The following is an 11136-nucleotide window of genomic DNA, read 5'->3' on the forward strand; positions in this document are numbered from 1 at the left end:
CTTTAACCCTACAAATACAGTCATTTTGTTTATGCATTCTATACAGTTTTGTGAGGTGTTGTCTCAGACTGAGAATATAACATTTGAAACTTTGGAAGACAACGCAAACAAAAAGGTCTCTGCACCTTGAAAAGTGTTCTTTTCTAACTACTGAATACATTGGTTTACATTGAAAGTTTTTTTTCCAGTAATCCTCAATCTTTTTCTTCTGGAAGATCATCACCATTGTAGTCACTTTTAGAAAAAAACTAAGTTGGTGCCGCTGAATTCAAATTTGTGGAGAGAGGAGTGCTCGTTATTGGGTGTATGCATCAGTGCAGACGTCACAAACATTCATGAACCATCTGTGTGCTGGTGCAGTTCAAGCAGGTTACATGGCAGCACCAGTGGAAGGTACAATGACACCGTTCAGTGACCTTCTCAGCTCTGCTTCGGTAACCTCGGCCACAGCACAGGAGCTCACATCCATCAAGCCCTAAAGATGTGCTATTACATATACGACCAACGGTTCCAGGTGTTCCTGCCTTTTCATTATAGCTGCAGAAGTTAGGAGACTTCTCAAAGTAGACCAGGTCCCTTGAGGAGGGCATGGCATGGGTAGGGTTCTCCGGTTCTAAGTGTGGTGGGTCACTACGAGAGTTCCCCCGATTGCTACCATTATTGCTGTAGGTGACTCTGGAGGCACCATCAAAACGATCTTTCAGAGCATCACCCACAGAACGGAATGGAGGAAGTCGCATCCAACATGTACGGAGAGAACAGGAACCAGACATGCCATGACATTTACACTCCTGGCGCATCTCTGCAAGCACATTCTGCAAAACACAAGAATAAACATAATCAGCATGCATTTTATGACATACTACCACCATAGAATGTTTATGAGAGGAACGAGAGGAGCAGTTATTTTTCAATGACATTGGACACAAAACTGTATTAAAAAATAAGCAAACATAAATATATATTTTTTTTAAAACTACACATAAACAGATATAAAACATTAAATGCTGCATATCATAAAAGTTCCCTACATATGCAGTTTTTAATGTTTCTGCCTGCAGCTTTAGGAAGACCCTTTCCTCACTCAGAAGATACGCTCCAATCAGGAAAGTCTCATTCTGGGCTGTAGGGTCTATTCTTATCCCATATATCCCAGTGATCATCAGTCAGTGTGGTTTAATATAAGAACAGTGACTGAGTCACACCACACAAAAACAAAAGTTTTAGACTTTAGAAAAACAGACTTTTCTAAAATTAGAATATGTGTAAAGGAGTCCTTATCAGACTGGAGCAATTTAAATGGAGTCCAAGAGAAATGGGATTATTTAAAAGTTGCACTACTGAAGGCAACAGAAAATTGCATTAGGCTTGTCAGTAAAAGCAAAAAAATCAAGAAACCACTGTGGTACTCCGCAGATGTGGCCAAAATAGTAAAAAACAAAAGGTTAGCATTTAGTAACTACAAAAAAAAAAACCCAGAGTGAGGAAGACAGAATGATCTATAAGATTAGGCAGAAAGAGGCTAAGCAAGTTATAAGAGCTTCCAAATCACACACAGAAGAGAAAATAGCACAGTCAGTAAAAAAGGGGGACACAACTTTTTTTAGATACATAAATGAGAAAAGAAAAGTAAAACAAGGATTAGTTAGATTAAAAACAAAAGAAGGAAGGTATGTAGAAGAGGATAAAGGTCTAGCTCACTGTCTCAATTAATATTTTTGTTCGGTATTTACAGATGAAAATGAAGGAAAGGGACCTCAGTTAAGAAAAAGGATAAATGAGTCATTTATTACACGTGAGTTTACAGAGGAACATATTCTAGTTCAACTGTCAAAAGTAAAGACAAATAAGTCAATGGGACCTGATGGAATACACCTAAAGCTATTAAAAGAGCTTAGTGGTGTACTAGCAAAACCATTAACAGAATTATTTAACCAATCATTGATAACAGGAGTAGTCCCAGAAGATTGGAAGTTGGCGAATGTTGTGCCCATTCATAAGAAAGGTAATAGGGAGGAGTCGGGCAACTATAGGTCAGTAAGCCTTACTTCAGTAGTGGGGAAAGTGATGGAAACCATGTTAAAGGATAAGATTGTTGAACATCTAAAACACATGGATTTCAAGATCAGAGACAACATGGGTTTACTTCAGGGAGATCATGCCAAACTAATCTTATTGATTTTTTTCATTGGGTAACTAAAATTATAGATCAGGGTGGTGCAGTAGACATTGCTTACCTAGATTTCAGTAAGGCTTTTGACACTGTTGCACATAGAAGGCTTATAAATAAACTGCAATATTTAAGTTTGGATTCCAATATTGTTGAATGGGTAAGGCAGTGGCTGAGTGACAGGCAACAGAGGTTTGTAGTCAATAGAGTATATTCGAAGCTTGGGCTTGTCACCAGTGGAGTACCTCAGGGATCTGTACTTGGACCCATTCTCTTTAATATTTTTGTTAGTGATATTGCAGAAGGTCTTGATGGTAAGGTATGTATTTTTGCTGATGATACTAAGATATGTAACAGGGTTGATGTTCCAGGAGGGATAAGCCAAATGGCTAATGATTTAGGTAATCTAGAAAAATGGTCAGAGTTGTGGCAACTGACATTTAATGTGGATAAGTGCAAGATAATGCATCTTGGACGTAAAAACCCAAGGACAGAGTATAGAATATTTGATAGAGTCCTAACCTCAACATCTGAGGATTTAGGGGTGATTATTTCTGATGACTTAAAGGTAGGCAGACAATGTAATAGAGCTGCAGGAAACGCTAGCAGAATGCTTGGTTGTATAGGGAGAGGTATTAGCAGTAGAAAGAGGGAAGTGCTCATGCCATTGTACAGAACACTGGTGAGACCTCACTTGGAGTATTGTACGCAGTACTGGAGACCGTATCTTCAGAAGATTATTGATACCTTAGAGAGAGTTCAGAGAAGGGCTACTAAACTGGTTCATGGATTGCAGAATAAAACTTACCAGGAAAGGTTAAAGGATCTTAACATGTATAGCTTGGAGGAAAGACGAGACAGGGGGGATATGATAGAAACATTTAAATACATAAAGGGAATCAACACAGTAAAGGAGGAGACTATATTTAAAAGAAGAAAAACTACCACAACAAGAGGACATAGTCTTAAATTAGAGGGACAAAGGTTTAAAAATAATATCAGGAAGTATTACTTTACTGAGAGGGTAGTGGATGCATGGAATAGCCTTCCAGCTGAAGTGGTAGAGGTTAACACAGTAAAGGAGTTTAAGCATGCGTGGGATAGGCATAAGGCTATCCTAACTATAAGATAAGGCCAGGGACTAATGAAAGTATTTAGAAAACTGGGCAAACTAGATGGGCCGAATGGTTCTTATCTGCCGTCACATTCTATGTTTCTATATGTCTAGCAGAGGTTTACAGGATGAGTAGCTTATCCCCTAGTTGCAGTTTCACTCACCACAGTATGCATAAAGCTTCTGTGTAAATTCAGAGTGACCATACTGCAGCTACTGTTAATTTCCACACAGCCCAGTTCATTGTTCAGTTGCTAAGAAGAGAGAGGTCAGCCTGAGTTCTGCGTGTGTATGCAATGCACACAATACAGACAAAATTTATATAAGGCAGTTGGAACCAGTGATGGGGGACCTGCAATTTAGTGTTGTAGACATACAGGAAAGGGGACTCTTCAGATTTAAAGGGACACTCCACTGCCCAAATGCAAAGTAAAAAAAAAATCACTGTTTATTAGATATACCCAAAATTAAAACTTGCATGCATTTAATTAAGCATTTTTTCATTGGAGTTATATCTAAAAACTGCTTACAAAAGCTGCAGATCTCTTGTCTGCTGCCTTTGCAAGCCCTCCCCTTTTAACCCTGCCCAGATTTTCTGTGACTGTCCAATCACAGACTTCCCAATGCAGTTCAATGAAAAGTCTTTGCAAGTTCAGTGCTAGTAAGCGAACCAAACAAGGAAGTAACAGGACCTGTAATCTCTTTTTAAAAATCCAGGGGGTGTAACCAGCCTAATTTATAAAAGTGTAAATTTTTATTGAAATCTGCACTATTTCCAAAATGAAAAAAAGAGGACAGCAACTAATGTGCTTTATTGATCTGGAGTGTCCTTCTAAGATAGTGGACCACTCTAAACCTTTTTTTAAGATTACAAAACAAACAATGGTGTTCTTTAATAGTCAGAAAGGACATTATAAAGGTTTATGCTTGGACTAAGGAAAGGTATAATACACTAGTTTAACAACAGTTATGTTTTGAACATTTCAATGTGTTGTAAAAATCTCCAGGGTACAGAAAGACTAAAATAATGTTTTTGGGAATTTGCCAATTGAAGAGTTTAACCTGCTGTACATTGAACTGGCAGAACTACAAGAAAATATACAGATTTTTAAAAATGGTTTAAAATTCATTCACTTTTTCTTCTCGTGACACCACCGTGCTTCTCTGTATGAAACCTGTCCATCAATAAACCTTTAATGTGATTATAAATAAAATATTATTTGCTGCAAAACTACCTAGTTGTGTGCTGGTTTTTTTGTTTTTTTAGAATAAGACTAATAATAGTGATTAAAATAATATAATTCCATCCTCCCATGCCTTGCCGATATGTCATCAATTTGACATCAACTATTTTGTTGGACCTCCATTTGTTTTTCACTTAATCTGCCCCGAGGCATGCTATAGATCATGGAAGTAGTATGCAGTCCTGTGATCTTTCATATGCACACCTGTTGCAGGATTCGTCAAGAAATCTTTTGCACCTGGGATACCTCACTTACAATATCTCATGTAGGACATGCATACATTATTCACCAAGGGGGCATACACTGTAACCTAGATCTATAGCAGGAATAGGCACTCCAGGTGTTGTGGACTACATCCCCCATAATGCTCTTACACCCATAATGCTGGTAAAGCATCATGGGAGGTGTAGTCCAAAACATCTGGAGTGCCGAAGGTTGCCTATGCCTGATCTATAGCATCTTCTGGATCGAATTAACTGAACAAACAACAAAAAGACTTAAAAATACACTTTCTCTCATAGTGATGGCAGAGTATGAGAAAACCAAAATATTTTTTTAAATTCACTCTTAAATTCAAGTTAAATTTGTCATATTTTGTATATTTTGCACACAAAATTGTTAATCATCGAAGCACATACCAAGTTAAAACCAGTGTAACCACAAACGACCTAAACACTAAAATGCTATTGACCTTATTATATACCAAAACCAGGAATCTGAGGTAACCAATGCTCTGTAAAATGGTAAGCTGGTCTTATAATACAGAAAGCAACATGTCAAAATGATTTGCACAGTTTCTCCATGTTCATGTTTAACAGAAAACATGTTATTCATAGTATTCTGAATATTATATCTTGAATTGTCAATCTATAAAAGGAAATATACTGTATAAATACAATGTTAAAAGCACTGTAAGGTTAAATAGTTGACATATAGGCCAGACATTCAATTCTCAGCTAAGTAAAGGGCAAATCTAGAAACCAGGGATGGCCCATAATGCATAGCTTTAAGTACACACAATAAAACACGGACTTCAACATTGTAAGTTCCAAAAGGGATATCACATTGGAACTATTATTCTTTTGGATGGACAATAACCACCCTTAGTCATCATGACTTGTATTGTATTACAGTATAACAATGGTTGCAATATGACATCACTTCAAGATCACACAAAGTCAACATCTTAGTAAAGGATAGTCATAGTATTTATTTAGCAATGCATAGATAAGAAATCTGATAAATGTTATTGAATTAGAACATTAATGAATTAGTCTGATTCAAATCCAACATTACAGATCACTGGCACGAAAAAATTGTATTTCATATACATTGTTATTTTGTAAAATGACAATCTAGATAGAACAACCACAAAAATCCCCATGGAACAGTTTGTTCTTTAAATTATTCTCTTTATTTTACTAAAAATCAAAAGGCTTGCAGGCTAATTCTGTCTCACTCACCATTCTTCCAGCCTGGTTATTGTGCAGATTCACCATATATTTTAGGTCTCTTCCTCTTTCACTGGAGTCTACAAATTCTTTTCCAATCAAACGGCCAAATTCAATGTTGTCACTACAGCCTCCCCATTGCCAGTCAGGTCCCCCTGGCCCTCTACGCCGATAATCACAAGAGCAGGACTCAACAGAACCTTCAGAACAGGAACGGGCCACCGAATGAGCCACTCCAGCACTGGTAATGGCATATACAAATGCTGTCTCTCTGCAACCTGTGACAGATGGAAAGACATGTTACTGTAATGTCATTTATATTTGTTTGGCAGTTAAATGTCTTAATCTTTTATATTTCTGTACACATTATTGAACCAGTCAGAAGTGGTTAACCATAGTAAAATATAAGAGGTTTGGCTGGTCGGGATCCAACAGATGCAAGTTATATGTTCAATATTAACGTTTGTGATTTATTCATGAAGTTTTGTCTTGTCTTGTTCCCATATTTTGATGTATATTTTCTTGTTTTTAGCACAGTTGTTCTTTGGTAGTAACTATTTTTAATTTTCGATGTTTGTGTTTCTAGTGCTTTAATTTTAGAGCACTTTTCTATTTTGGACATCACCATCAACAAGGATTTGTAAGAAAGAAAAACAGATTGGCCCTATTTAAGAATAAACTGGTGGGTGTCCCAGGGTAGGTTTCACAGGGTATGTTTAAGTCACAGTTTGATGATTGTGTTGGCAAAGAACATGTTTAAATGCGTACAGACACCCTGAGGTTTATTTTCACCAAACCAGAAGAACTGTGGAATATTGACAAGCAAAAGGCATATTTTGGATAATATAACTGCTTTAAAAACTAACTGCGATGGAGATATTTTCTATTATGCCTCATTTGGCCTAAAATTTACAGATCTCCAGAATTCCACGGTAGTGTATTAACAACATATTTTATTATTGTGAAGAAGGTGGTGAAAAACCAAATCAACACATTATAGTTATAAAATGATGCAAAAAGTAAAAATACTTTGGAAGAGTAAGTAAACCTTACAGATTTTGAGGAACAAATTGTTAATTAAATAAGGCACTTTGGATGCTGTTGACCACAATTTCAATTGTATAGTAGATGCAGTGCCCAGTAGAAATAATTCTGTAGGATAATTATTCTAGGTTTATCGGTTATTATAAGTGAGTGTTTTTTTTTTATAGCTACTACCAACATTATTTGCACTGTACCATATTGTACTGCACTATTATTGTCTGTTTTCTTTATCCTGAGGTTTGCAACATTGTATTTCCTGAATGTTTATGTATGTATGATTTTTGAGGCGCGTATACGCCATATCTTTTTCTATTATAACAAAATAATATCAACAATTACAGCGCAACAATCATTGTCGAGTGACACTAAATAGGGGAAGACTAACCCTACCAATTCAAAACCCACAATACTCACATATCGTTAGGATCCTTTGTAGGAGTCTTGTTTTGGCTCACACAGTGCCCCCTGCAGATTAGCAACCATGGCAATTGGGTCATCTATCCATATATCTACTCTGGTCGAATTTCAGAGGTAGTCTATTTAGTACCTATATGCTAGATGGTTTTTAATGCTTGTAATGCCACCACAATAAAAAAATTCATATTCTACTAGAATGTACTCACAACAACAGAAACCAAGTCTCATAGTTTGTAGGTCGTTGAGAATGGCCCTCATTATTTACCCTTTCTATAATTGTAAAGATCAGCAGAATATGTTTATGCTACATAAATGCCAAAAATAATAATAATGATAAATAATAATTTATTTCTGAGTTGAACATTTCTGTAAATCCAAACAATATAAACATCTATTATCTCTTTTATCCTGCTCAGAATTGATTTAATCAGTTGTCTTGCTGAGTTGTGAATATTCCCATCCAGCACTAACCTCTGTTAATAATTTTTCCGAACACCTGGTTGCCAGGCCCAGTGGGGCAATTCCAGCGCCGATTTCTGAACTGCCACTTGCACTCTCGTATGGCACTAAGCAGCCCCCGGGTGATACTCTGCAGGATTCCAGGGTTCTGGCGGATTAGACGTCTTTGCTTCCTACTTAAAAGCTGCAGACTTGGATCCAGCACCAAAGGAACTGGGGCGTTGTCCGATCCAGGAAGGACATTGCCAGTGGAAGCCACATTTATTATACCCCTGTAGGACACAAACAGTTGAGATACGAAACGTAAGTCCACTAACATAAAGAATCCAGTGTTAAAGGACCACAAGGCATATGTAAAGAGGTTTAATTAACCTAATTGGGTATTGTGTAGTATTGACAAAGGATTTTGCAAATGTCAGGCCACTATATCCAAATATTTCCTAATCAGATGTTTTTCCAGTGTAGCTATTTTTATCTGAATTTTCCTATTCCACTGCCACATCTCACAGGGGTTTATTCACTGAATTGTGAAGATACAACCTGTATCTCAAAATAAGGCCATGGAATATACGTTTCTACTGTCCCTACTGTTGTAGTCAATCTATAGTGCTTACAACTAAAAATGACAGGGACTGGTTTTGACAACTCCAAATTAGCCGCCCTGTTAGTATATTACAGCTTTACTTGCAGGTGTACACTTAAATGCAGTGCTGCTGTTTTTTTTGCTCAGTGTTCGTCTTGGGCTTGTTTCTGTGGTGTTTACATTGTGTGGTAGCGTTTACGTCTATGGCTAAGGATGAGTAGGGTTGAGTTTTGTTATGTGGTTTTGGCTGGATGTGTGCTTGGTGATTGATGGAGTGAAGTGAAGGAAATGCATTTTGAATGATTCATAGCAGGGGTGCGTTGTGGGTACAAGTTAATATAACTGTTAATGTGTAATGACTTTAACTTAGGCTGTCAGCACTATTGCAGCTTAGGTTAGTAGTGATTGTACGTCTTGGATACCATTTATATACCAAACAAATTTACTAACTCTGTGCCTACAAAATAATGAAATAAACAAAACTATAACGCATATAAACCAGGTTTTTTTTTCTCCCACTTCTAAACAATGTGCTGTGATGAGTTGACAATTGATGTTGCAAAATAGCCAAATTGTAGAAAAGCAAACAATTACAACTTCAATATTTTACATATAAATTGTCAAATCCCCATTTAGTGAATAAACCCCTGCAGGATAGCAGCTATACATGATTTCTTAATTTTTCATATAACAGACGTAACTCATCAATTCTTAACATTTCTTTCAGATTATACTTTTAACATTAAACATGAAGGCTGTTTCATGGAAAAAAAGAGAGAAAGTATGAATTATGCTGTTACGTAAGTGTCCTTATGATCACGTTTCCTATATAGTCAGTTCTGGATGTAGATGGCATATAGAGCAATCAGTGATATTTTTTTATTTTTAATAGTTAACATGATATAATTTATAGGTAGGCAAATGAAAAAGTGTGAGTGCAGAAGAAGGTATAAAACACTTTAAATTCACGCATTATGTCAGTGCCATTCAGATAGGGGTAATGCAGGGTTGCTCAAAGGAAGATCCCTAGAAGTTTTAAAACTACAACTTCCATGATACATTGTCATTCTAAAGACATTCTAAATGCAAAGCATCATGGAAGTTTTAGTTCTACAACATCTGAAATGTACCTTTTAGGCATCCTAATGTGAGTGCGATTTCTTGTTAGTAAGGTTGCGGCATATTATATGCCAATTGGTAATGTAAGTCCAGTATGATAAAGTAATATTAGGCAGGTGCAGTTGTTATCACGTAATAGTATTTCAGGTAATTTTATTGTAGGTGAAGGAAATGTCCCTGCACACTACATTTGGATAAGGTTAGATGAATGTAAGTTTTGCAGGTAATAAGCAGGTAATATAATGGGAGTTTATATGTCTGTAATTTTTATGGCAGATCAAAGGTAAATATTCAACAGGTGCCGCAGGTTCAAAGCCCAGTGTCTGGTACCTCGAGAGAGCACCTTTGTGATTTACATGCAGGTAGGTGCAATTAAATGTGGTTAAGGTAACATTTCATCAATGTGGGTGCAGAATAGCTAATGCCAGTGTGTGCAGTGGAAAAGCAGTAAATGTAGGAGATGAGATGCTGACTGAAGAAGCAGTTTAGATCGAGTTATTGCTAATAGAGGCTATAGGGTCAATTACTGTTCAATCAAGATATCGGTACATGTCATTGAATAATGTAAGCTGCAGTTAACATGCACAGTAACTGTGACTGCAGCTTAGAGTCTCAGGCAGCGTATCTCAGTCATATCAGGTTCACAGTATTATTGTATATCATATATCAATGTATTATTTCATATAAATAACTCACCACCATTTCCCGCTGTTATTTACGGCCAGTGTATTGGACAGAGAAGAAAAGGCTAAAACCCACAGAGTGTTGAGGCCGGCTAAAAATGTGAGGATCCTCATGATGGTGATAACTGCAGGTGGGTACAGCAGGTGTCAGGAGCTCGGGGATCCTTGGTGGAGATGGTTCTGCTCTGTTCACCACCGAGACCTGTTCATCTCACCTGAGAAGGAACGTGATCTACAAAACTGAAGACACCGGGAATCGGGCAACTCAAAGTGAAATAGTTATTTCTTGATAAATATATCCCTGATAGAATTCTTTTTTCTCGTATCCTTGGTACAAGCCAAGAGGAAGGAGTTTTAGTAGTGAGAGGAGAGGGATCCCTGACTTCAGGACCAGATGGGATGAAGATCCGAATTAGGGAGTTATGAAGAAGATCCCAGTAAGCACTAAATAAGCAGACATCGGCTTATCCTAACAATGAAGACCAGGGGACATGTTCTGCCCCTACTGAGTAGGTGACACAGCGGTCAGGAGCTGTCTTTCCATCAGAGAAGGCCAGAGTAAAAGAAGGTGGGGAGAGAGATTAATACCCTTAATGTCCATACAGCCCAGCTCAGTCATTGTACAATTCCTCCCCAATCCTTCTCTGCATGACAGCCACTAAATCCAACGCAGAGGGGACAATCCTCCCACCCCCACATCTTCAGATTTTACTGAAAAAAAAAAAAAAAATCAAAGCTGGGGGAGCTTTTTGTTCCTTCTATAACTCAACTCATCTACTGTATATTTTTCTTTCTTTTTTTTTCTTTCTAAAGACTACAGAATAAAATAACTCAGCTTGCAGAAGGTAACGG

The 11136-nt window shown here is 37.3% G+C and overlaps 1 protein-coding gene across 1 annotated transcript; it reads right to left on the reverse strand.

Moving 5' to 3' along the window:
* Positions 1-323: 323 nt before the first annotated feature.
* Positions 324-10398, reverse strand: WNT1 (Wnt family member 1). Its single transcript, XM_063444725.1, has 4 exons — positions 10298-10398; positions 7912-8171; positions 5992-6257; positions 324-815 (listed from the first exon to the last, which is right to left on the reverse strand). Exons 1-4 carry the CDS (start codon positions 10396-10398, stop codon positions 324-326), a joined length of 1119 nt encoding a protein of 372 aa, XP_063300795.1.
* Between the last annotated feature and the right edge of the window lie 738 nt (positions 10399-11136).

Source organism: Pelobates fuscus, chromosome 1, assembly GCF_036172605.1.
Source record: "Pelobates fuscus isolate aPelFus1 chromosome 1, aPelFus1.pri, whole genome shotgun sequence".
Lineage (NCBI taxonomy): Eukaryota > Metazoa > Chordata > Amphibia > Anura > Pelobatidae > Pelobates > Pelobates fuscus.

Coding starts and splice junctions, on each gene's coding strand:
- WNT1 (XM_063444725.1), bottom strand. CDS start 10,398: ATGAGGATCCTCACATTTTTAGCCGGCCTCAACACTCTGTGGGTTTTA. Junction 8,172..10,297: donor AATAACAGCGGGAAATGGTG/GTGAGTTATTTA, acceptor TGTGTCCTACAG/GGGTATAATAAATGTGGCTT. Junction 816..5,991: donor ATAACCAGGCTGGAAGAATG/GTGAGTGAGACA, acceptor TGTGTTTTGCAG/AATGTGCTTGCAGAGATGCG.